Source organism: Telmatherina bonti (genome assembly GCF_933228915.1).
Source record: "Telmatherina bonti genome assembly, chromosome: 15".
Taxonomy (NCBI): Eukaryota; Metazoa; Chordata; class Actinopteri; order Atheriniformes; family Telmatherinidae; genus Telmatherina; species Telmatherina bonti.
In genome coordinates, this window is record NC_136613.1 from 7,412,941 (window position 1) to 7,438,994 (window position 26,054).

General features: G+C 41.0%; 3 protein-coding genes across 3 annotated transcripts in view; 1 reads left to right on the plus strand and 2 right to left on the minus strand.

Moving 5' to 3' along the window:
• Window positions 1-26,054, plus strand: part of caska (calcium/calmodulin-dependent serine protein kinase a) — a gene marked incomplete at its 5' end in the record, with an annotated part of 120,562 nt that overhangs the window by 42,085 nt on the left and 52,423 nt on the right. The window contains one exon of the mRNA XM_079254304.1: window positions 24,048-24,150. Coding sequence (XP_079110430.1) covers window positions 24,048-24,150 — 103 coding nt within the window. The remainder of the gene's footprint in view (window positions 1-24,047; window positions 24,151-26,054) is intronic.
• gpr82 (G protein-coupled receptor 82) lies at window positions 630-13,868 on the minus strand (the record flags this gene model as incomplete). Its single annotated transcript, XM_079254256.1, has 5 exons — window positions 630-931; window positions 7,898-7,958; window positions 9,706-9,903; window positions 10,946-11,077; window positions 13,050-13,868. 5 exons carry the CDS (start codon window positions 13,866-13,868, stop codon window positions 630-632), a joined length of 1,512 nt encoding a protein of 503 aa, XP_079110382.1.
• gpr34b (G protein-coupled receptor 34b) lies at window positions 20,837-22,032 on the minus strand (the record flags this gene model as incomplete). The annotated part of the gene is made up of 2 exons (XM_079254257.1): window positions 20,837-21,296; window positions 21,506-22,032. 2 exons carry the CDS (start codon window positions 22,030-22,032, stop codon window positions 20,837-20,839), a joined length of 987 nt encoding a protein of 328 aa, XP_079110383.1.

Sequence of the window (26,054 nt, forward strand, 5' to 3'; positions counted from 1 at the left end):
CATCCTGCCGTCAGGATCTGAGTCCTGCTGCTGACCATGTCCATCCCTTTCTGAGCACAGTGTAGCATCTTCTGATGGAAACTTCCAGCAGGATGATGCACCATGTCACAAAGCTCACATCATCTCCACCATGACGATGAGTTCACTGTCCTCAACGGCTCCACAGTCACCAGATCTGGGATGTTTTAGACTCTGTGTGAACTATGTGACGCTTCACGCCAGTATGGATTAGTCAGATGATTTGACCTTCTGGAGTCTTTGCTGCTTCACATTTCACCAGTTCAAGTTCATCTGAATGAACAATTTGACTTGTGTTTTGTTGGTATGAAAGTGTGTATAAAGTGTGTTTGTGTGATCAGTCGGGGTCAGATGCTTTGACATTGGCTCAGGTTGATGTTCTGCACTGTTATCGCTGTTTAACAGTGACGGTGAGAGCTGCTGTCTCCAGCTTATCAGATGTACCGCCTGAGATGTGCGTCCTTTACAGGACACACACGGGGGACGACGCACAAAGCAACACGTACACATGCAGCGCATTTACAAAGCCGTCCTTGTTGAATATGGATCAGCATGCCAGAGCCACGTCTTCCCAAGCATGAAAGTCACTGAAATCATTTAAATCCTGATGTTCAGAAAATCGCCACATTTATCTTCCTACTCCGTTTGCCACAGACCTCCCCGGTGACGGCAGCACCGGCGCGTTCGCATGTTTGTTTTCTGAGGATCTCCCCGCTTGTCTTTGACCCCGTCGTTGCCGCACACAGCGTGCATACAAACGCAGCGCAAACAGACATAATTTGTTTATCTGTCTTAGTCGTAGATGTACACTGTGAAGGTGAACTTTCCAGTGTTTCGCGCTGCAGCCACAGCGTTTTGGAGTCAAAGTCGAGGTGAATGTTGAATCCCGACTCCGCCGAGCCATCCGAGGAATCTAAAAACCACAGCGGAGCTTTGATGGAAACATAAATCACGCTGGCGCAGACCCGCTCCTCACTTATCCGCAGTGCTGTGTCTTTTATCTGCAGCTATACTCAGGTGAGGGAATCTTCTGCCAGATGAGACAGAAAAACTGAATATCTGACAACATACAACGGCAACTCTGCAAAACCGTTCTCTCACAGCGCTTCCTCTCCTCGTGTTCAGCTGAGGTTAACCTGAAGTTCAGGCGACACGCAACACGCCTCTCAAATGGGATTGTAATCAGCATAAAGAGGAAAGTATGTGAGAATCTCTGAACCACGTTTCAGGTCTAAAACAGCTGCTGGTTTGGTGAAACATTTCTGTGAAATTCAGGAAGTGTAAGTGAGAAGATAACACCACATGTGCAACAAATCAGTGCTGCTGTTTGTTTTATTCTCTACAATATACAATAGTTTCTGTTCCCTCCAGCTTACTTTGTGTAGTTGCCAGCACACTGCAGCTCCTCAGATGATTTTATTTGTTGAAAACAACCAGAAAGCTCTGCAGACTTTTGCAGGTAATAACTCAGAGGAATGTTACGTAGAGCTGCATGACCCACTTGTCAATAATCTACATTAATAAACCAGACAGAGGCTGTCTTTTACCCCACCTTTAAAAAGACAGGCGGAGAATTAAGGCAGTGTTCTGGTTCGGGGTGTCCTGCTGCAGGATCAAGTCAGCTGGTTGCATAAAGAATATTTTTGTGGATCGGGTGGACTGGCTCTCATGAATCCTGCATCACTACAGGGGTTTTTTATGGTCTAGCTGCCGTGCTGTACCGAACAAATGTGCTTCTCTAAAGGTGAGCTTCATGGACATAAAGGGAATGAAGCTTTGTGGAAGTAAAACGCCCCTTAGTTTTTTTCATTTATTAGTGGCGGTAAAAAGAGAAGGTTGGTTGGTTTCCTTGTAGAGGCTATTATGAATTGGCTTTCATTATGTTTTTTTCTGTCCGTAAAGCGTCTTGAGATGGCATTGCCGTGATTTGACGCTATATAAATAAAGCTGAATTGAATTGAATTGAAGGAAAAGCCTGAATAACAGGCATGAAAACGTAAATCAGTGGTTAAATCTGCAGGACAGCAGTGACTGTATAAGCCTGCATGTTAGTGAATGAATATGTGTGTTTGTAAAATATCAGTGAGTTGTGCTTAATGCCAAGTATCAGAAGTAGATATGAGTGCCCCGGGATTCTGGATCAGTAAGTTATCACACGTCACCCTGTTTTGTCCTTGAGTGATACACAGGTCGGGTTTTTTCCCACCTGTAGGTCTCTGCATGTATAAAACACTCTTCCCGCCTCATTAATCCCACACAAACAAAGCTATTTTCACAACCCGCTTCTTCCCTCACTGCTCATAAAAACACTCTAAACAAGACTGATTTCATTTAGCCTGAAAAATGTGCATGAGAGCAGACTGGAACCGAAAGCAAATGACGCAAAATCGCAGGTTACAGACGTTGCACTTGCGTATTTAATGACCCGCCCAGTCTGCCCAGCAGTTAAAGTGAAAATATCTTGATCCCAGCCGCGAGGAGCCCGCAGGGGCAACTGGTTATGGTCGGCCCGTGCAACACTAGTGTCCTTTATCATGCCAGTAGCTGAGGGGAAACAAAGAAAGGACAAACTCTGAACAAAGTTCAAACAGTAGTTTAACTCTCAGCCGGGTTCTGCCGGAGGTTTTCTTCCTGTTTAAAAGGGAGTTTTTTCCTTCCCACTGTCACCTCATGCAGCTCAGGATGGGGGACTGGATCAAAGTCAAGCTTCAGTGCAAACAGTTGGTTTCTATTAGCTCGGCTATGTATGAATTGGTTTGAACTGATGTGTATGTAAAGTGCCCTGAGACAACATTGTTGTGAAGTGGCGCTATAAAATTAAAGCTGAAAAAAAAAAGAAACTCATCTGGTTCGGCGCCAATCGAAAGCGACAGCGTCAACATTTTGCGAAATATCTCAGGAACCACATAAAGAAACTGCTATCACAAGCGCACTCTTTGGGTGATCTATTGTGAGCTCGGGACAATTCTAGCCTTATGAGAAGGTTTTCAATCCAACCGTTAAGTGTGGCGTTTCCGAGAACTTCGCATGTGAATTCCACTGCGCTCCGTTCATGATTCATTACATTTTGTGATTAAAAATGTGTCAATTATGTCAGCGGACCTCCATATTGAAACTAGATATAAACATTGATGATTTTCTGTTGGTCTTTTGACCAATCTGATGCTTAGATTTCTTCTTTGGTTTTTATGACAGTGACATCCAATCAGAGCAGCAGAAGATCAGCGTGAGTTTAAATAGTTATCTTCCAGAGTTGAAAACAAAGTAATAATAAAGTTTTTCAAAAAATTACACAAAAACCAGGCAGGTCCAGCAGTTCGTCCCCTGGAAGTGTGAGATGTGTGATGAAGCCTCTGTTTTGTTCCAGACAGAAACTGTTTCCAAGAGTGACTCAAGAAGTGAGAGGAAAAGCTGATGGAAAAGTAATTGTAAATAGTTTTAGTTGTGTTTATGTCAGAATGTTGGGATATTTTTCTCCTGATAGCCAAAGTCTGATGAAACACATTTATAAATGAAAAAGCTCCACATTGTTGATCTGTGTCTTTTTTAAATGAAATTCTGTGACATTCAATTTCTATTTTGTTTTTCTTTTGTTTTTATACTCATATAACTATTAATCCATCCATCTGGCATCATTTTAGAATACATATCATGATTGCTCAGGTTCGGTGAAAAAAGATGTTCATTACTTGACTGTGTGTGAAAGGGTGGAGATTATACATGCATTAATAGACAGAGAGGTCAGGCGGAGCTTTAAGGGTTAACTGCTTGATAGATAGATAGATAGATAGATAGATATTTCTTTATTTCAGAGAAAATAACACAATTTAATCAACAGGTTAAAAAAGTAACAATTATTATAGAGTCCGAAAAGGAGCAGGATGAAGCAAAGCTTATGTATTCCTGCCCCCCTTTACAGTTATCTTTTCTTCCTTGCAGTTGTTAAAATAATTTCTTAGTAGTTTCTTAGTTTTCTCTTCTTTTTTTTTTAATGGAAAAGAAATAACTAAATGCAAAAAATAATAAATATAGACATATACACATACATACTCATGTACACATCTGCATTTATACACACATGCATACACATATACATACCCACACACACTCACAGAGACCAAGCAATGATATGTATACCTTTTTAGGTGGTCATAATTGTTTGTAAAAACTTAGAAAAATCGCGTTTACCTTGTGAAAAAATCGAATGGAAAAGCAGCTTCTTCCTCTGGTAACGTCCTCTCATACTTTTGTTGTTGACTTAGACATGGTTCGGATTAAAAAATAAAAATGGCTGTTAAATTAGCAACGACGAATGTGTGTAATAAACGTCAGCGTGTCATCAGGGTTAGAAAGGCATAGTTTTTAGGTTGGAAAGTCGTGTTTTGTTGCATGTTGTATAGCATTTGTTGACCGCCAGTGTAAGCCTGTAATTTGCCTTTTATTGCTAACCTTTTCATATTTCTGTGTACGATTGAGGACCTTTCGGTCCCACAAAATAGACCTATATCGTCTTTTCTGCCTGAATCAGATATGTTTCTAGTAACTACAGTGGATTTCTGAGCAGAAGTTTGTGCCTTTATTTTGCATCAGTCGAGGTGAAAGTCCACTGCAAGCGGGAATGTTTAGTGTGTCTGCTGCAGAACAAATGCCAAATTCTACGTATGAATAGCTACAAGTGTGATAGATGGATAGAAGATGCCTTTCCTTGTTGAATACTTGAATGTCAGCTGTTTGACAAGTGAAATGGCTTGAGTCCACTCGGGCCTGTGTGTGATGTGCACGGAGGACCATCCACAGCATCATTAGCGCCATTTGTGTGATGATGGGTGGTTGCATGTCGCCGCTAATGGCTTCTGTAATGGTATCCAGTGAGCCTCCAGGTGTCGACCATTAACTTGTCACTGAAGTTTCAGACAAATATGCACGACACATTTTCTGCTGGTTTTCCTGTCTCATATTGTTTCCATGAATTTGCAGGGTGTGTGTGTGTGTGTGTGTGTGTGTGTGTTCAGCATCGCTTTTGTCTTTCTGAAGCTGTCAGGACAGATCAGCACGATCGGTGAGTCCTTGAATAGATAAAAGCGCTGCCTTCCTCCTGCTGAGTCGAGATGGAAAGCTGTTACATAGTCGGCCTGAAGAAGGTCGGAGCAGAACAGAAACAAAAGCGCCCTCACTGAAATAAACACAAAAAAAAAAACACTAGAAAAAAAAGCGCATTTTCAAGGTTTATCGTTTGTTTTGTGTGTTTTTAGCTTATTATATACACCATATGGTAAAAAACACCGTTACATTTAGTTCGAGCAGGGTTCCCAAAGTCATTCCTCGAGAGCTGCTGTCCTGCAGGTATTTCATGTATCCCTGCTCCAACACACATGCATCACATTAAATGGATCCAACAGCTTATAAAGTCCTTCACATTGACTCATTTATTTGAGAAGGTGTGTTGGAGCAGGGAAACGTGGTGGAAACCTGCTAGATTGTGGCCCTTGAGGGCCGGTACTAGACGTTAAGTAAAGGACGGCGATGTATCAGTCTCTAGCGTACAGATGCGGAGCTCAGTCTGTTTCTACGACAGCCACAATCCAGCAGGTTTTCCATGTATCCCTGCTTCAACACATTTGACTGAAATGCCATGGATCTAGCAGTTATCTTCTGCACAATCAAGCACAGGCATGTCCAGCTCCGGTCCTCAAGGGCAAAAAAAATCCCGCAGGTTTTCCATGTATCCCTGCTCCAACACACCCGACCCAAACTAATCACTCATTGTACAGAAGTTCATTGGTTGTTGGGTCCATTTAATGGAAGCCAAGTCTGTGGGAACTGGGATACATTGAAAACTTCCAGGACAGCGGTCCTTGAAGACTGACTCTGGGCACCACTAATGTAGCAAAACAGGACAGGTAGGGGTGTGACGATATGCTTTTGTCCCGATTCGATTCCGATTTTTTTGGGTGCCGATTCAATTTAAATTGCGATTCTCACAATTTTTTGAAATTGCTGATTTTTGTAGATTAAAAAAAAAAAAAAAAAAAGTAAACTTTTTTTTGCTCGTCATATTTCTTTATTTCTGTTAGGAAAAAAACCAACACAGTAGCCAGACCATCATTCTGCTGCTATAATACACAAGGAGACAAGTAAAAACATCAATAAAAACAACAAAAATGACAAAAATTTCATAATGGATTATTATTTGAAAAAAAAAAAATTAAAAAAAAAAAAAAAATCTATTTTTAAAATGTGAAGCAAAATATCCCGATTTTTGATTGTTCCATTTGATTTTCCCACCCCTAATGACAGGTGTATTGTGTTGTAGCAGGGAAACGTGTGAAAACCTGCTGGATTGCAGCTCTGGTAGGACACAGATTGAATAGCCCTGACGTAGAACATAAATGAGCCTCAACACTTCCTAAAACTGAGCTTGTTGTCGATGGATCCGTGAGAATTGAACACTAATGAAACAGAAACTGTGCTAACTGTGCGTCACACCTTCTGGATGTGTCAGCACGGATGTGCCTCTGTCAGCTGGTGGTGTGCTCCAATAAGCAAAAGCAACTCATCCTTTGTTTGTGTTTGTACGATAACAGTAGACAACTACTGGAACTAATGTCGTCTCTGGGGAGATTTCTGTCTATCTCACCAAGAAATGCAAGATTGCACCCAGACAGACAGAGTTTGTAGATACACAAAACACACAGAGGTGCGAGGGACGGACTCCGGCACAGGCTGCCGGCAGCTGTAATGAAGCTGAACGGTTGGAGAAATGATGCAACAGTCACGATCATACAGCTTCAATAAGCCGTTGCTGGTTGTGTTAAACTGGGGGGAACAGGTTTGACTGAAGTCATTTCCTTCTTCCTGCTGATACACTGCACAGATGCTAAACACACACCGAAAAGGTGCCCAACAGGTTGAAACAATCAATAAAAACAACACAAAGCAGTGCCATGTTGATGTCTGACGTCTGGTTTTGTTGCACCAGCATCTGGAAGCGACACCATTAAAGGTCTTTCATCCCATCGACTCATCAATGTTCAGTTCAACGACTTTTCTGATTTTTCATGAATGGAAATGATTGAAATAGTTTCGTATCAAACGCGGCAGAATTTGTGATATCAGAAAATTTTGACATGAAAATGAAATATTTTCTAATGATAAAACTTGTTCTTTAACCATCAGTATCACATAGAAAAGACACTTTCCTGTCTTTTCGTAACCATACGGATGTATGCGTTAAATTTTAACGCATTATTGTTTCTTGTGCGTACTAATTTCCTCTAAAGCTGAAGAGGCTTCTGCTCCACACTCAGCTTCATCTTTACAAATCAGCCACATTGCGAGGGCATCTATTGTTCTCAGCTGCATTCAGGCCACCGCACAGATGTTCTATTAGATTTAGGTCTGGACTCTGGTCTCTCCAAAACCAATATTTTATTCCAAATCTTTCTTTTGTCGATTCAGATGTATGTTTTCGGTCATTGTTGTGCTGAAAGATGAAATTCTTAATATTCAACTTTCTATGAGAAGTCTGGTCCCTGTTGCAGAAACTATGATACTGCTGCCACCATGCTTCGCCATGGTTATAGCGATCTCTTGGCAAGACAAAATGTTGTTTTATTTTAGATTTATGGCCAAAAAACATCATGTTTTTTCTTTACCATTGTTTTTTGTTTATGTTTGAGGTAACTGTAGCTTGGCAGGGTTGTTTATCTTTCTTAGGAAGACGTCTATCTTGCACCCCCATCCCAAAATCCAGACAAATGTAGAGTAACCAGAATATTCCTGCAGGTCCTTCGATGTAGTCGTTGGACTTTATCACCTTGTTTAGGTTCCATCTTGTCTTCTACTCCATTTTTTCTGGTTCTTATCAGCACAGTATCACTTTTTAAATCCATTGTAAGTTTCTGAGTTGTCATTCCTTCGTCCTCTGCTTGTTCCTGCAGCTGCAAGCACGACACAAACCATCAAGCATGAATATCCTTTATTTATAAAACTTTTTCTTTCACGTAAACTTGGCAACTTTCTGTCCCACATCTTGTGAGACCGAACCTTTTACACAGAGATTTTTGTAGTTTCCCTGCAGCCTCGGTGTATTTCCAGGCGCACAGTGTAGCCTAACTCTGCACTTCACTCGCTGTTTTCCCTCCTCCATCCACCGCTTCACTCAGCACGAATCCTTCTCTCCTGCTTTCCTTTTTCTGTACTAAGTTGTTTTTCTCCTCTGGTCTGTGGGTGAGTGTTGAGGGAGCCACTCAGCAAGGTGTCTAACTCTATATACTTGTTAGATGCTGTTCAGGCCCCTGCGGCAACATACATCCACAGGGGCTACACTTTATGAAACACCATCTTCTTGAAAATACTCCCTCACACACCTTCAGCACACAATCGGAAATCCCTCATTTATAATTTAGACACAATTACCGAACAAGGTTAGCGACTTAAATATTTAAAAGTTATTGTTGAAACATGACGGCTGCTGTACAAACATGTTGTAAACATAAAAACCACATGATTATTTCCCCCCCAGTGGACTCTCATTTAAACATGTTGTTTTAAAGGTAATACTAGAAAAAGAAACAAACCAAGAGGTCTGGAAAGCGAACTGATTGGTGCGTTTCATGCCAACATGTTTAGTATTACATTAAATCTACAGCTTGTGATGTTTCAGTTCCACTTCAGCAAACATCTGTGCAGCATCTGTGTAACTCCAAGCTCCAAATACAGACATAAACGCACTCAGAATGGATTCAGGTTTGATGTTTTTAGACAGAAAAAGATTCTTGGTGGAGAATCTGCACTTTGCTTGTGTTTCAGCAGAAACAACATTGTTGTAGCTGAACTTTGGGTCCTGCAGTGTTTCCGTCATTCAGATTGATCAACACCACAGTGCAACTGAAGCGTATGATCTGTGGGAGTGGAATAGAGTTATCTTAAGGATGCATTTATGCTGGATGTTACCACCTTGTGCGAGATGTCCGGTCCCTGTACGACAGGTGTCAGAGCTTGGTTCGTATCGCCGGTAGTAAGTCGGATTAGTTTCCATCAAGGCTGCCCTTTATCACCGATTCTGTTCATAACTTTTATAAATTTAACCTCATTGTTTGTTGAGAGTGGAAATATGAGTTATCACCGAGCCTGAACGCATCGTACATCAAAGACCAAAGTGCTGTTGTCATATGTACAATCCCTTGTGTGTTCGGTAGAGTTGTAGGAATTAAATAAATCCTGAATGAGCATGGTGTGTCCGCTGCAAACAGCTGACTGCATTATGGATCAGAATCTGATACCTGGCAGGGTTTCCAGTCAAACGCCGTGTGCAACATTTTCCGTTGCGGTTTCATCTGTTTCATTTGCTGTTTCCGCTGGACAATCCGCACGTCAAACACTCACGAACACACACACACACACACACACGTGGATGGACATTTTTTGCACAGCGAATTAACTTTTGTTTTTAACCGTGTTTAATTTTTTACAATATCTTTTCCCTTTTTATCCACGGTGCAGAATGACCCTTCAGTGCAATTTCATTGTGACTTGTGTGCAATGACAAAGTCTATTCTTCTTCTGCAGATGAAGGAGTTTGGTTTCTGTGTGTTTTGATTCATAGTTTGGATGTAATTTGGGAGGAAAAGAATGGCGCTTTGTTTGGGAACCACCGATCTACACACTTCCATGGCTTGTTTCTACATTCCCTCCGTCCAGCTGCTCGGTCTTCTGATTGCCAGTTCCTGTAGTCGAACACAAGATCTGTTGCTTTCTGGAGTTCTTCTGGTTGCACCTTAAAAGTTTGAGGGTTTGATGACGGAAGGCCCTGTCCAACAGGAAGTACATCACGGGGTCAGTTGAGGCTCTCAGAGCGGTCAGAAGAAACAGGAAGTTCTTCAGCTAGATGAGGAAAAGGAGGACAGTCATGATGAAATCTGCTGTTGTCCTAAAACAGTAAGGAGTGCCCAAACCTTGAGAGCTACTGTCCTGCAAGAAGCAGCTCATCTTCAACACACCTGAATTAAATTAATGTCTCATTACCTCTGCAGAGCGGGATGACATGGAGATGAAGGAATTCAGCCATTTTATTCAGGTGTGTTTGAGACGAGATGCATCTCAGGCCGTGTACACAGGTAGCTGGGTTTTTTGTAGAACTTGTTTTTACAAAAAAGGTCCATTCGCACCTAACTGCATGAGAGCAACCATCCTGTTTCTGAGTGTAAACCAAGCAGCAACCTCCGGTGTGTCTTTTTGATTCGATTTTAATTGATCTGATATCTGGCAGCAAGAAGGCAGAAAGTAAAACAACCGCGGTTTTTAGCCGGTTAACAGCGTGACTTAGCTTTAGCCTGCTTACCTTCATTAGCTGCTAAGCTCACAAAAGACTGGTCGTAACAATGCGGAACAGCGCCCCGTTTTGTGGGACATGTGAAAAGTAATAGAAATGTGGGACTATCCTGCACAAAGCATGACATCTGGCCACCCTACTCTTAGCTCCACCCCTTTGCCCATTTTTGTATTTTTGGAGAGCGATGGCCCATGTGATGCTGCCAAGATGGCGATGGTAGGAACCGCCAAATGAGCTTCAATTCAGCTCATTAGAAACCTACGAGTGACGTCAAGGAGGCTCCGCCCATCTTTTATATACAGTCTATGGTGTGAACACAGGTTGCAGATACTGTACGACGTCCTCTTTTGTAGTTGCAGGTAGTGACGTTTTAAATGATAAAACCCTGGTTATTTATGGCCTCATGCGGACACATCAGCAGGTTTATTCCCTGAGATTCACAGTAGTAAAGAAATAATTTTTACTACTGTAAATCTGCATTTTTGTGGTTAACGGGCCAAATGGTGAACAAACATCTACATGTGTACAAGGCCTCAGCGTTGCAGGAAGACTCGAGGACTGGATCCGGGCGCCCCTGGAGTAAAGCACTGTTACCTCAACAAAGCTGGAGAGGGGATGACACGTATGCGGGTCAGAGGAAGACAGCATGTGAGGTCGACCATGAGCCAGAGAGCTGAAGATGGGTTTGAAGATGTGATACGGCAGCAGACAGACTGACAAAACAACCTGCACAGAGTTGGTTGAACAGAATGAAGTCTGGATAAATATCTGTGCAACTTTACAGACAGAAATGTGCAAAAGCGTTGACCTGTTAACCATTTTTCCCCATTTTACCTTCAGACCTTTTGGTTATCCTGTAAAGTGGCCTTGAGGAATGGTTTTTTTTTTTTTTGTTTTTTTTTTTACAGCTTTTTAAAAATAATTTCTTTGAACGTTGCTGCTTTTTGTCTCACCTTAAGCTCAGTCCAATTTCCACAGAATTGACGTTTTTTTTTATTCTTTGTCAAGCAACTTAACTGAGTTATACATCATTGAAGCTTAAAAAGTTTGCTAACCAAAGGGGTGAACCAGTGTTGCGTCGACACATAACAGTTGCGTCAACTGTTCTTATCAACAAATTTGTTCATAAAAATGGTCCTTTTTATTTATTTTTTTGCATTTGATTTGTACAGTGCAGGTCAATAAACATCAAGATAAAACAGAATTGGTACAAACATGCTAGATATATCTAGCTAAGCATATCTAGCATGCTAACATGCTATATCTAGCATGTTTGTAACCTAACAAAGATAAAATTCAGCTTTCTTTGTAATATCTAGCATGATAACATTCTAGATGTATCTAGCATGCTAACATGCTAGATATACCTATCTAGCATGCTAAGATGATCGATATATCTAGCATGTTAGCATATTTTAATCTTTGGTCCCAACTTTTCACATGAAAATCGTCAAACTTCCTTCGACCTCTCAGCAACGCTCTTACAAACATTTTAGTGCTGATAAGTTTAAACAAAGTCACTTTAAGGTGTTTTCTGCTGGTCAGTCGTGTTTTTCAAATAACGTTTGGTAATTTACAAAATGCGGCAGACATTTTAATGTCTCCCGAGTTAAACTAAACTCCTTTTCACTTGTTTAACAGCAAATCACAGTCAAGACTGGATTTAATCCTGTTTCTTGTCTTCCTTAAGGTATCAGTGCATCTTTGACAGATCTGTTCCCTCATCTGCACAAATATCACCCAATAACCTCACCTGTGACTCCACCTGCTGAATGTAGTTTTTCCTTATTATTTTCTACAACAGTTGCTTTACATTATTGTAATGATTCGTTTTAATAGGAAATCCTGATGAAGGTGGTTCAGACCTCTTGGTCAATAAGACCGCTGATCAACCTTCAGACTCACCTGCGACTTGTATTTCATTTCACCATTCGCCTCTTCAGTGATTTTCAGTTTAATGGGATGAAACCGCAGGTCGTAATTTACATTACAAACTACTAAAGGTTCGGTATGTAAAGAGATGTGACCCACTTTCCTCTTTAGCCACTTCACCACGACCAGATTTGTCCTGATGTGTTCATGGGACCCGCCTGCAGGCTGCTGTCCAAGTTCAGGAGTAATTAAATGCCGCCTTTGTGCTTTTATCTGACAAGAATATGAAGTGAATCACTTTAAAAACAGTCTGAAAGTCCTTGGAAGTTAACCTGTAAAGTCGGCTGAGACGTAACTGAGAGATTTCTGTTCACTTATCCAACAATCTCACACTCGACAAACTCTGATGGAGGGTTTTTGTAATAAAAATAACTTCAGATTCGTAAGAAGTTATCTGTAAATGAGGTCCTTTGTTACAAGCAACCCCATTTCTTTAGTTGCATCTCTGATAAGCAGCAAAGATCAGACAGTTTCACATGCAGAAAATAGGATTTTTGGAGCAACAAAGTGATTCCTGAAGAGCTGAAAACTCCACATGAAGTGCAGCGTGTCCTTAAAACATTTGATGTAACCTGACAAGCGGAGGACAAAAGAAGAAGAAAAAAGAAGATAGACAGCAGAGTGGGATCATCTGGACAGAGCGGATCAAAGATCAAAAACGTCCTAAAAGCTTTGGGAAGTCCTGAAGGAAGCTTAAAGACAGGAAAAGAACGCTTTTGCACAGTTCTGATGTTTAACAAACGCAGAGCGAATGACTAAGTATTACCAGGATGACCACGATGTTTCTGCACACGCGCGTCAGCAGGCTCTGCGACGTGGTGATGCGCGTGTTGCGACGAGAGCGCCTGACGTGCCTCAGCACCGTCACGTAGGACAGCAGCACCAGCAGGTAGAGCGCAAAGAAGATGGTTATAACCGGCACCACCAGTATGGCCGAAATGGTGCCTCCCACTTCCACCGGCGGGCTGTAGCACACCTGCACCCTGCTGCCTTTCCCCGCGTCTCTATCCTCCCCGCTCGCCATAGCCTCTCTCACAGAGTAGTAAATGGTGAGTGGTATGGTTCCCCCTGCAGACACCGCCCACACTGTGCCGCACATCGTGTTGGCAAAGGACACCTGTGTGAGGCGAGCGAAGAAGCCGTGAGGCAGCAGGGTGGTGCAGACGCTCGGCCGGGAGGCGTGGGTGTTCTTGATGAGGGACGCAAAGCGACTGAGCGCCACCCAGGTCAGGATGAGGATGCTGATGTAGGCGGTGGTGTGCATCACAGGGGTGACACCGTGCAGGACGACCTGACAGGCGGCGCTTCTCAGAGCCCACGTCGACCCCCGGGAGAAGTAGGCGGAGAGGAAGGGCGCGGCGAAGGACAGCAGCAGGTTGGAGATGCTCAGGTGGGACAGGTAGACGTGGGTGGGGGATATGGTTGGGATGCGGCGCTGGAACACCCACAGAGACAGCAGGTTGCCGGGGAGAGCGGTGAGGAAGAGGAGCGTGTAGATGGAGGGGAGGAGGAAGAGCGTTGCAGCAGAGGGACAGAGGGAGAAGGAGGCGTTGTAGGGTGGAGGTGTGGACAACGGGTTCTCCATCAGATCTGTAGGAACACAAACGGGGGTTTTAATGGATTGTTTGCCATCTGGCAAGCGCTTCCGCAGGACGAAGACGAGCAGCTTCTTCCCTACAGCTGTCTCCCTGCTGAACTCTGCCCCCCCACCGACCTATCACCCTACGTCTCATCACCCCAAACCGTCTGAATACTATGTACTCTGGCTGTGACGATATGCTTTTGTCCCGATTCAATTCAACTCCAATTTTTCTTTGACATTGCTGATTTTTGTAGATTAAAAACAAAGAAAAAATGTATCAAGCTTTTTTTTTTTCCACGTCATTTTTCTTGATTTCAATCAGGAAAAAAACAACACAATAAGCCAGACCATCATTCTGCTGCTATAACGCTCAAGAAGACAAGTTAAAAGGTCAATAAAAAATTACAAAATGTCATAATGGATTATATTTATTTATTTGAAAAAAAACTTTTTTTTTAACAAAGAATCTATTTTGAAATTGTGAAGAACAACAATCCCAATTTTTACTTTTTTTTTTTTTATTTATTTTTTTTATTAGATTTTCCCACCCCTATGTACTGAATATCGCACCTTTCTCTCTACTTCACTGTTCACATAGCGAGCCTGCTGCTCATTATTTTTGATACTATTTAAAGTCCATTGCACTTGTGTTTAAGACAGATAGATAGTTAGGACTTTATTCATCCCTAAAAGGGAAATTAAAAAAGTTAAAATAGTTAAAAGTTAAAATATTTTTAAGTTAAAACAAGGCCTGTACATACCATCTGTAATTATGTTAATAGCTTCTGCCAACACTGGATGTATATTTAAGGCACATTCCCATCTGTATTGGATGCTTATATGTTTACTGTGACAATCTCTTTATTCCACAGCCATAAAATAGACACTTGTACATACTGTAGATAATATATACCTTGCACTTGTTGCTTTTTACACTGGTTTGAAGCCAACTGTGTTTCGTTGCATGATGATGGCAGAATGAGTGTCTGGCGGCCGCGTTGCGCTGAACAGTTACTCTGTTGGGAGACTTTTGGATACGAAACTCCTAATTCTTACATTTTATTCTTTTTTATTTATTTATTTATATATTATAAATATAGTTGGGTTTTTTTTTTGTCATTGCAAAAAGAATTCTTACGTCCCGATGAAACATCAACACTACCTCTAATCGGCGCTTTAGTTTCACCCGCTGTGTTGAAAGAAACAGAAACAGTCGCGCTGCTTACAAACGTAACTTCAACAGACGACTTGGAGCGGAGGTCAGCATCTTATCTTATTATATCCTCTGCTTATATCAATAGCATCTCTTCTACAAATGACAGCAAAGGTTTCATTACCAAAAACCACAATGTGGTTTGTCTAGACAGAAAACTTCTGAAAACTCTCATAGCATCTTCAAGCTTAGAGCACCTGTGTTGAGTTGCTTATCTGTTGCAGATGGGAAATAAAACTTTAAAAATGTGACTAAAGGCGGAAGAACAAGAGGAAATATTAAAGACTGAAATATTTTTCAGCTTAAAATGATGGAAAAAGAAGATTGAGGCACATTAAAGGTGACTTTCAGACTTAAATTCTGTTCACGCTGCAGGACTTCATTCTCAGATCTGATCAGTGTGAACAGCCTGAACTGATCCATGTGTGCTGAAGACATTACATCAAACGCAGCATGCTTTCTTTACGAACATGTTAGCATGTAATTATCAATTTTAATGTTATTTTGTCAACAAAGTTATGACACAATGTTTCATCCATTGTTTACATTCAACATTGTTGCCTTCGCGGGCGCAGACGTCCTTTTAATTTAACATCAAAGTCGGCTGAAATGCGACGTAACTGTTCAGACTGAGGTCTTTTTGACAAACATCAGATTTAGTACCTGTGAAAGTAGAAAAAAAAAAGTCAGATTTGTGCTGTAAATGGATCACGCATTCCTCCGTCCAAAGATAGGCTCAGATACTGCTGTAATCCAGCAAATGATACTGTTGCCAGGCAACCGACTGGCTTTATGTCAGTGGTCCACACTAACTTTAAATATATTAAATCAGAAATTAGTTTTGTATGATAATCTGTCATCCAATCAAAAGCCGTCATCAGTCGGATACTTAGACAAAAGCATTAGTTTTTACCAGCGATGGTAAATGTGCAGATTTTAGTTTTAAATGGGGAAATAAGAGCGAATGCGAGTAAAACTCAGACCAAACCCTCAGGTGAGTTCTTACTGTCATTAAATGTCTCGATTTTAAGTCGACACTTGTGCATTTGATGTCTTTACACTTCTGTCAGCTTGTTCCGCTTTATATTTTTATGTCAAAGGCAGTTTTCATGCATCAAGTCTGGTGGTTTTCACTGGATACGGAAGAGTATTAGCGCCACTGAATAAAAAAATAATAAATCTGTGAATTGTGACTTTAATCTCAGAATTCAGACTTTTTTCTCAGAATTCGGAGTAGTCACGCAGCGCAAAATAACGCTGCATGCTACTTTGCATAAGCAGAAATTCAGACAATTCTGAACTGAGGCTTACAGACTTTACACAGCTCAATGGAAACACCTGCAAATCACAATTTGTTTTGTCGGGAAAAAAAAACAAAAAACGGACAAATGTTGTTTCCATTTTGCGAAAGAATGAAATGGGAACACAGTAGGGCTGGGCGATATGACCTTTTAGTAATATCCCGATATTTTTATGGCATGTCACGATATACGATATATATCTCGATATTTACCTCAGCCTTGAATGAATGCTTTGGTGCATACAATCACATCAGTAAGATGATTTTGTGTCTCCATTAAAACATAATTGTTCAAACTGCATTAAGATATGCTGATTTTAAACATTTATGCCAAAAGGATGAAATTGTAACGAAGCAAATTGATCAAAACCGTATTTATTGAACAGTTAAAGCAGTGGCAGAAACATGTAATTTTAAAACAAAATAAAGTGACTTTGCATGATGTAATAAATGCAACGTATGAAAATAGGTGCTCTAGGGGGGACTTTTCAAATGATAAACTATTATAAGGCTTTGCTTTATGGACACGTTTTTGAGTTGTCGTGTATTTTTTTAATCGCAGAGTTTAGCGTAGAAATCAGTCTTATAATCCAGGCAGAATGTCCTCGTATCGTCTCCAATAAACGGCTTCAGCCAGTTTTTAATTCAGGGTTTGATTCCCACTCCTTTCTGTACTTTCTAGAGACATGAGGAGCTAGATAAATATGCTTGTGTCACACACACAGTGGATGAGGTGAGTAAGTGACAGAGGCTGTGAATGTAATCAAATAGAATTAATTATTTTTGCGTGACGTGAAAAACTTTGTAATTTACGTCCCACTCTGTAATCCAGAGCGGGATCAGTGGCGGATTTGGCTGTTCATTGTGACTGTAGGTGGAGTCGTGCAGGTGTCCTCTCTGCTCCTCTGACTGGCTGCAGCTGCAGCCGGAGCGACTGAGTGCTTTAGGACGGGGAGAGACTCTCGTTCTGACAAGAACTTTACAATATGCGCTTTAAAGTCAGTCGCCAAAACACCAGGAAAGTCTCCAATAACTCCTGTAAAAGTCGCTAGATTTGTCGCTTTTCACAAGAAGTCGCCAAATTTAGCGAGAAAGTGGCTCCACGCTGCCTCTCATGACGTAGCACGTAGCTCACGTTATGTACGTAACGAGGTGCGCTTGCTTTAACTCTCTGTGCAAAGCGGTGCAGAGTCGAAGAGGAGGGAGGAAACCCCGCCCACAGCTAAAAACACCTGCGTGACAACAGGATACTCCAATATGAGGAATATAAGCATTTTCTATATCGCACAGGGGACTAGCCACCATATCTCGAGTATACTCGATATATCGCCCAGCCCTAGAACACAGCTACTGAAAAACCAGGCGTTAAACTTGTAGTTAAACTTCTGAGATTAAAGTCAGAATTCTGACTTTTTTCACAGAATGAATTTTTTTTATTCAGTGGCACTAATACTCTTCCATAACTGGAAGATCCAGTTTCATGTGGATTTTATTCCACGGCTCCAGCTGTTGCAAATATTGGACGTTTCTGTTTCTATGAAAGCAGCATAGAACGACTGCATGCAGCAGCAACTCTCACCGGCACACACACTCTGAAGATGAACTTCTCCATTCAGTAGCAAACTACAGACTTGGTTGGACGGAACATAAAATCTCCATAATGAGTTCTTAGTAGGTATTCAGGACAGTGGAAATGTCTGAAACTCAGATCCGAATTCCTCCCGTTTAACAGAAACCAAGTCTCTGGACTGAGGTGTCCTCCAGATGTTTTATTCTTTTTACATATTAAAGTTTTTGTTTCATGAAATCTATAATATTTAGAGAATAAACATGTAATGTACGTACCATTAACAGCAGCTCGGACCTTTTTCACAGCTGAAAGTAGAAACTAAACGGTGGTGGTGATGAGATGCAGAGCTCATGCGCAACTTCTTGTTTATTAAAATAGACTGATGGTAAACATGATGTAAGGAACTTCCTGTTGTTTGTGAGGTGCGTTGTTGTCTGTCTGTTTCACCAGACACCAAACGTGGTTGTTTAGAGGCTGATGGACAAGGTGAGAAGATGAGGCGCTGCTGCTGTTTTTTTGTTTTAACTTAACTGTAAATGTAAAAATTTTGTTTTCATTTTTATAAATATTATAAACTTTACTTAAACTTATAAACTCAAAAGAATTTTATGTATTTCTTTTGCTTTGTTAGCTTAAAATGAACTTAATTCTTTTTGATCAGTTTTTTTTTTTATCTAAATGATCTGTTTATTTACTTAATATTTGCTTTTTCAGCTTATAATCAACTTAACTTTTTCTGACTTTTTTCTATGTAAAAGATGTATCTATTTTTAGTTAAACTATTTTGTGACCATTTTTTTCTTATTTTAAATTTAAAGAATACGTGTGTGTGTGTGTGTGTGTGTGTGTGTATGTATATGTATATATATATATATATATATCATTTAAATTTTTTTATCATTTACATAATTGTATGTATTAGATTTTTTAGACTTATTTTATTTATTCTATTTTTTATTTTAAAAAAACATTTTAGGTAAATGTAACGTTATTAACAGTGTAGTTACTTTAATTTTTCCTTTTTTAAACTGAATTTAGATTTATTAGCTTTCCCTCTTTTTTTTTTATTATTTTTTTTTTTTTACAAAATTTTCTAATTTATTGTTCATTCATTGATTTATTTACAAACAGATCTTGTTTTTTGTTTTTTTTTTTCCTCCTTCCAGCTCTTCCAGCATTGTTTTCTGATAAAAATCAACCTTTTCTCTTCTCTTTCTGACTCTTTCTGGCTCCTGAGAGTCAGTGATCTTCCTCTGATCTGGAAAACTGGGAATTTCTTCACAGTCTGTATTAAACCACCCTGGAGGGGGCGCTGCTTCTCTAGCTGAACAGCAAAGGAGTTGGGTGTGTTGTCACATCCCTCTCATCCCTATAAAATCTGTATTGATCAACACAAAGCGGAATGATTTTTTATTTATTAAAAAAGGTTAATTACATATATAAAATACATATAAATTATAAACTTGGAAGACAAAAAGGTCTCAACGTGTGGCTCAAAGGTTTTCTGTCAGCAGCACAAGACTGCAGATTTACAGACACATCCCGCCACTGTGTTCACTGTTCAGTCTGCTAGTTAACCAGATCAACCCCTGAAGAACGTGAAACGAAGACATAATGGATGTAACGTAATTCATCAAAATGTTCTGGCTAATTAGGACATTGTTTCCAGATGAACTTACAGTTTTCAGTGTTTTAACATCACAGTGGAAGCAGATTTTGTTACGTAGTGTAGGTTTTCCTTTGACATTAGTTCACATATCAACAGTCACCTCCCTTGTTTGTGTTGCATTCACACCGGCATAATTTCACCTTATGTGTCGGGTCCAGTTGAGCTACGGTGCACACTTAGATCATGCTTCACACTCATGTACAGTTACAGCCCTTCACAGGCATGTTTTAAAACTACATACGGTTCTGCCCTTCTGAGTTCTTTTAAATGCAAACAATGATTATTTTCTACATTCCTGGAACTCTCATTTTCCTGAGGCAGCCGGAAGTCTGAGGAATCGCAGGTTTATTGTCCATCCTGGACCTTCAGGTGACAGCTTTATGGCAGCTGGCTGTCAACACTCTGGTCATTTTAACGCACACTAGGGCTGATTGGGCAACAAAACTCGACATGACAATGAATTTGCTAATAATTTGATTATGTGAGAATGGATTAATGCAACTAGTTTTCTCTACCCAATTTTTAATTTTTTTTTCTAACATCTGCTTATGTATAAAAACAAAAGATCTTAAAAACATTGTTTTAAGAACATAAGATCAACGTAGGCGTGGCCATGTTCAGTAAAGATCGGATGTTTTGAAAATAACATGAATATTACGTGACTTCACGTGTTGTATGTCGAAAGAAATCCAATGATATCATGGAAATATTGATTACGTGGGGTTTTTTTTTGTTTTCAATAATCACACACGCGTTTTAGCCAGATCCGATCCAGTCATACATTCGATTACTCATCAGTTACATACTTATTGTATTTTACGATCATGTAAAATGGCTCGTTATGGGAGGAAAACAAAAGCTAAGACGGAGCAAGAGATAATAGTCAACATTCAACTGACTTTTTCTACTTGTAGAGAGCTCAGAGAAGAGACAGGAATCAAGATAGATGTGGAGTTAACTGTCGCTAGCGGGCGCCAACGTGCAAAAATCTGCCAAAGTTCGGTGCTGCAGCTTTAAGTCCGCAGAATTTCTGACATCAACAGACCAGGAGATCTTCTAGAGGAGGAGCAGGAAATGAGTGTTGATAATTCCTCATCATGCGTTTGTTCATCTTGGCCGCCATGCCAAGGTCACTGGAGTGTTTCCCATCACGAGAACTGGTCGCGCCGATTACATTTTTATACTCTAAGTCTCTAAATGCTTCTTATTGGAAGTGTTGCTACCACTGTTGGTGGAAACATCCTGTACATGGAACACTTCGCACCATGCGCAGCATCTCCTTCCTCACTGAGGAGGACAACAGGAAGTACATGATGGGGTCCAGGCAGCTGTTGCAGGCAGAAAATAGCAACGCCACCTCATTGGTTTTGTCTGCCACATTCTGCAAGTGACAGGAGCTCTTTGTGATCTGTGTCGAGATGTAGAATGGTCTCAGTAAGTGATATGGGGTGAAACAGAAGGTGAAGACAAAGAAAATAAAGAAGGACTTCTTGGCGCTACGAACGTAGCGAGACGCGTTGGGCAGATCTGGTCTTTCTTTCGATCTCTTCAAGAGCTTCAAGGCGATCTTCCCGTAAGACATCATCAGAGCTACAAATACCATCCAGAAGATGACCAGCGCCAGGATGTTGAAGTAGGCTTTCCACTCTTCTCCTAGGACCTGCTTGTATTGGAAACACCTGGAAACACCAAAACATTTAAGGTCATTGTCTTATTTAACAGATTTACTTATTCATTCATTGTCCTAACAGCTTAATCCAATGTAGGGTTGCGGGGAAGCTGGAGTACACCCTGGACAGTTCCCAATCCATCGCAGGGCCAGATTTATTTAGTTGTTTTTATTTAAACAAAACAGGAAAAGACAGAAAATGAAAGGTTAGATGTTTACCTGTGAGATAAAGTTTGGATGTTGGACATGTACATCGAGGCCGTGACAACTGAGACGCTGATCCAGACGACGGCACAGATGACTCGGGTGGACTTTGGGGACAATAGCCGTCTCTGAATGCCTACGCTGCTATTGATCTTTAAGTAGCGATCCACGCTGATCAGCCCCAGCAGGATGATGCTGATATACATGTTGGTGTAGAAGAGGCAGCTCACTATTTTACACAGGATGGGATCCATATTCCAGGTGTTATCGTGGAGGTGATAGAAAATCCGAAACGGCAGACAGACGACCAGCAGCAGGTCGGCAAACACGAGGTTGATGAGAAACACACGCACTGAGTTCTCCTTGGCTTTAATGGTGAAGAAGGCCCACAGAGCCACCATGTTTCCAGCGAATCCCAGAATGCATATCACAGAGTAGACCCCCCCTAGCAGATCATGCTGCGAGTCGTCAATACACTGGTCTTTTGAGGTGTTGTTTCCATCTGCAGAATGAGTACTGTAAGTGGTAGCAGAGTCTGACATGTTCGTTCTTCTTATCCTCGGTCCTGCAGACAGAGGAAGAAAAGAGTGAAATGTTGGATAGTGTTGTTATTCTGGTTTCTTTAGAAAGAGTTTGACTTTCAGGTAGTTCCAACCTGTGCTTTGGCTTCACTTTGAAGCAGCTCTACGTAACTTTCTGAGTTTAAATTTCTGAACTCTAGCGGTAATATTTACACTCCTGGAGTTGTTGTTGCCCTGAAGTGTCCTGATTCCAAAAAAACTGCTTTTCGCAACTCCTTGCCTGACATGTCGTGACAACTGTTTTACTTTGTGGCAAAGCCTCAAAAGGATATCATAACGATGGCCACTGTGAATCTGTACCGTGGCTGACCCGGCAAAGTAATGCAACAGGACTTTATTAGAAGAAGAGTAACGCCAAAGAGAGGGACATCAGACTGACTTTTACTGGCTGGTTGGAGCTCCGAGAAGAGACAGGACCCAAGATGGGTGCTCTATTAACTGGTATTAGCATTAAACTGCAAAAAAAAACTGCAGAAGTTCAGGACTGTCGGTTTAAAATATCATTGATCTTCACACATAATTTATGTAGTATTTTCTAAACAAAAAAAAAACTAGACAAAAAAAACCCCCAAAAACATATAAAAACAAAAGAACAGCAATAAAGTTGAGACAAATAAATACATGAAATCAGAAAGCCAAAGCTAAAAGTCCAATAAAAAATGTCATTATACTACAGATGAAGAAAAATATAAATAACAGAAGAAACAGTCTTACTTGTAAAGCACTTTTCCCAACAAAGTTTATCATGATCATGATGATCAGTAGGGCTGTGACGATATGCTTTCGTCCCGATTCAGTTACAATTTTTTGGGCACTGATTCAGTTTAAATTGCGATTCTCACAATTTCTCAATATTGCTGATTTTTGTTAACTAAAAACAAAAAAAATGTATAAAACTTTTTATTTTTGCTCGTTTTTTTTCCTGATTGAAATCAAGAAAAATGACAACACAGCAGCCAGACCGTCATTCTGCTGCTAAAATGCCAAAGAAGACAAGTAAAAAGATCAATAAAAACAATAAAAATCACAAAAATTTTATAATGGATTATTTTTATTTATTTCAAAAAATTATTTAACAAAATAATTTATTTTAAAATTGTAAAGCAAAAAATATTAAATTTTTTTTATCCGATTTTCCCACCTCTAATGATCATGATCTGATCATGTCAGAAAGTCCAACAACACACCTGCTGAGTTTTATTTAGACTTATTTAGAGAGAGATTTTTTTTTTTTTTTTTTTACATTCAACTATCTGAAAAGCAAACACCAGCTGCTCAGTGTGTCAGATAATAAATAATTCTTTTCGTGCTTTCAAATGAAAAAGCATGAATCCATTCCTCACCTTGCTTTAGAAACCAATCGCTGCTCCTCTCTCTGTGGAATGAGAGAAAACTGGCGGTGTTAACGTCTCTTTCAGCATCAGACTCTCCAGGTGTTTGTCTTATGAGACCCAGAAGTCCTGGAGTTATGTTCCTCGTTCGTCTTTTCCTTGAGAAGAGCTCTGCAGACTGCCGAGTCGTAGCTCGTCTCCTCGCAGCCTTTTATCCGCCCTGCTGACCCCACCCAGCCCGTTCTCTGGAAACCAGAAATGCTGAAATGCAGAATGCTGCAATGTTGGAAGTCGGCCTTCGTAGCTTCTTTACTTTCAGTCTTCAGCTGCAGCGCCTCTTGAAATAAAATGTGAGTAAAGACATGAAGAGGAAGTGAAGGATTTCCTGGCTGTGGCAGATGACTCATATTGATTTTATTAAATATCTTTTTATTTTCCTTTTTAATGCATATTTCCTGTGATTTCAGAGAAAACTCAATGAAATTGTCAGAACAGCTGATTGTATGTAAAACATAAAGGTGTGACCGTCCTGCTGTGTGGTTGTTTCTGGGTCATGATCTGGCTGTCTGTCTGGAACTTGTGATTCATTCTTTATGTTTAGGAAGCTGTTTGTTGTCTCATTAATTTCTTGGCTGTCCTCCTCAGCCTCACTGTGTGCTGCTGGCCTCCAAAGAGAACTCCGCTCCGGTCAAGTTGGGTGGATTTGGAGTGGCGATCCAGCTTGGGGAGTCCGGACTGGTGGCCGGAGGTACAGTAAACACCACAACAAACTCCACACACCGTCTACACTCGCATCAGTTATCTGCTTCCAACCACATCAGCATGTAACAAAGAATAATGAAGACACGGCGCAGGAAAGGATTAGAGCTGTGACTGAATGATGAAATGGATGATGATTCCTTCTCTGCTCCGTCTGCCGTGACGTCTGTTTTTCACCTGTGTCGTTTACTGCTGATCTTCTTCCCTGCAGACTCAAGTCTCCTCATGTTTGTTCACGTTGTGTCTTGTTTTGTGTTGGTGATGCACGCAGGGTCCTCATTTCTAGCCATCCCCCCCCTTCCCCACCCTAAAGAACACACTAGAAGTTTGGTCTTCATGCCTCTGCTGCAGGACCAGCCTGAAGCCACGTCCCCGTCTGATTCACCGTCACATGTTCATGTCTGTTAATGACCGGTTTGGACGGAAACATTAAAAGTTAAAGTACTGTAGTACAGTAACATGGAGCTGTTAGTTTAATTACTTAAAATTAAGTATTTTAGATTAAAATTTGTATAATTCAGATTTATAAATTAGATCAATTTCTTTGAGTCCCAGCCTTGATATATACACTACCAGTCAAAAGTTTGGACACACTTTTCCATTTAAACCAATGGGAAAGTGTGTCCAGACTTTTGACTGTATGTTGTTTGTTTGCTTTACATCAACATTTGTTTCAATAAGTTCATGATGTGTCAGGATTTCATTCAACAATAAAATCTTATTAATGATGGGAGAGTCCGATCACATCAGGTCTTCCCAGAGATTCTCTATGTGGTTCAGGTCTGGACTCTGGGGAGGCCAGTCCACATGCTTCCTGTTCCCTGAACCACTGGTTCAACCTGAAACCAGTCCCGAACCTAGACCCGAACCTAGACCTGCACCTAGAACCTGCACCTAGACCTGCACCTAGAACCGCACCTAGAACCTCACCTGGACCCGAACTTAGACTTGGACCTAGACCTGCACCTGGACCCGAACCTGGACCTGCACCTAGAACCTTGACTTACACCCGAACCTAGACCCGGACTTAGGCCTGAGCCTAGAACCTAGACCTGAACATAGACCCGAACTTTGGCCTGAACATAGACCAGCACCTAGGCCTGAACCTAGAACCTAGACCTGGACCTAGAACCTGAACCTAGACCTAAACATAGACCTGCACCTAGGCATGAACCTGAACCTGAACCTGAATCTGAACCACATTTCCACATGTGGAAGACAGTGGTTCCCCACGTTTCCCGTTTGACGCTTCTGAAACCAGTTTTAGCCGTTTCTGCGTCGTCTTAGAGGTTTTCTCTGCTTGATGCCGACCGTTTGATCCCCGTTTCCTGGACGACGTTGCACCAGTTGAGGTTAAATAAATTGTTGCATCTGAAAGATAATCACACATGAAGTAATCATCCAACCGGTTTGCTGGGTTACATGCGGGAAGCCAGGAAATGTATGTGTGTGTGTGTGTGTGTGTGTGTGTGTGTGTGTGTGTGTGTGTGTGTGTGTGTGTTCTTTAAATGTTGCTGCTGATTCCCAGAAATCCAAGAAAACCTAGAAAATGGATTCCAGCCTGAGGTTCGTCTTTTTCTTGGAATCTCTTCCTGCACCGCGCCGCAACAAGTCTGAACAGGAAGGAAGAGCACATCACCGTCTTCAGTTAGACGAGTTGCAGCAATCTAAGCACCTCCTCAGAAATGTTTTATCTCCATACATCAGCAGCTGCTGCAGTGACACTTTCAGCTCTGATGTCCGTCAGGTGTGGAAACACTGGAGGAGGAAACTGGAAAAACTATATTAGTGATCAATGCATGAAGAACATAAACAGTTTCCTCAGTCAGTCTGTCTGTCATCTACACAAAGCAGAGTGACTCTTAACACTTCACATGTGTCTCAAAGACGCCA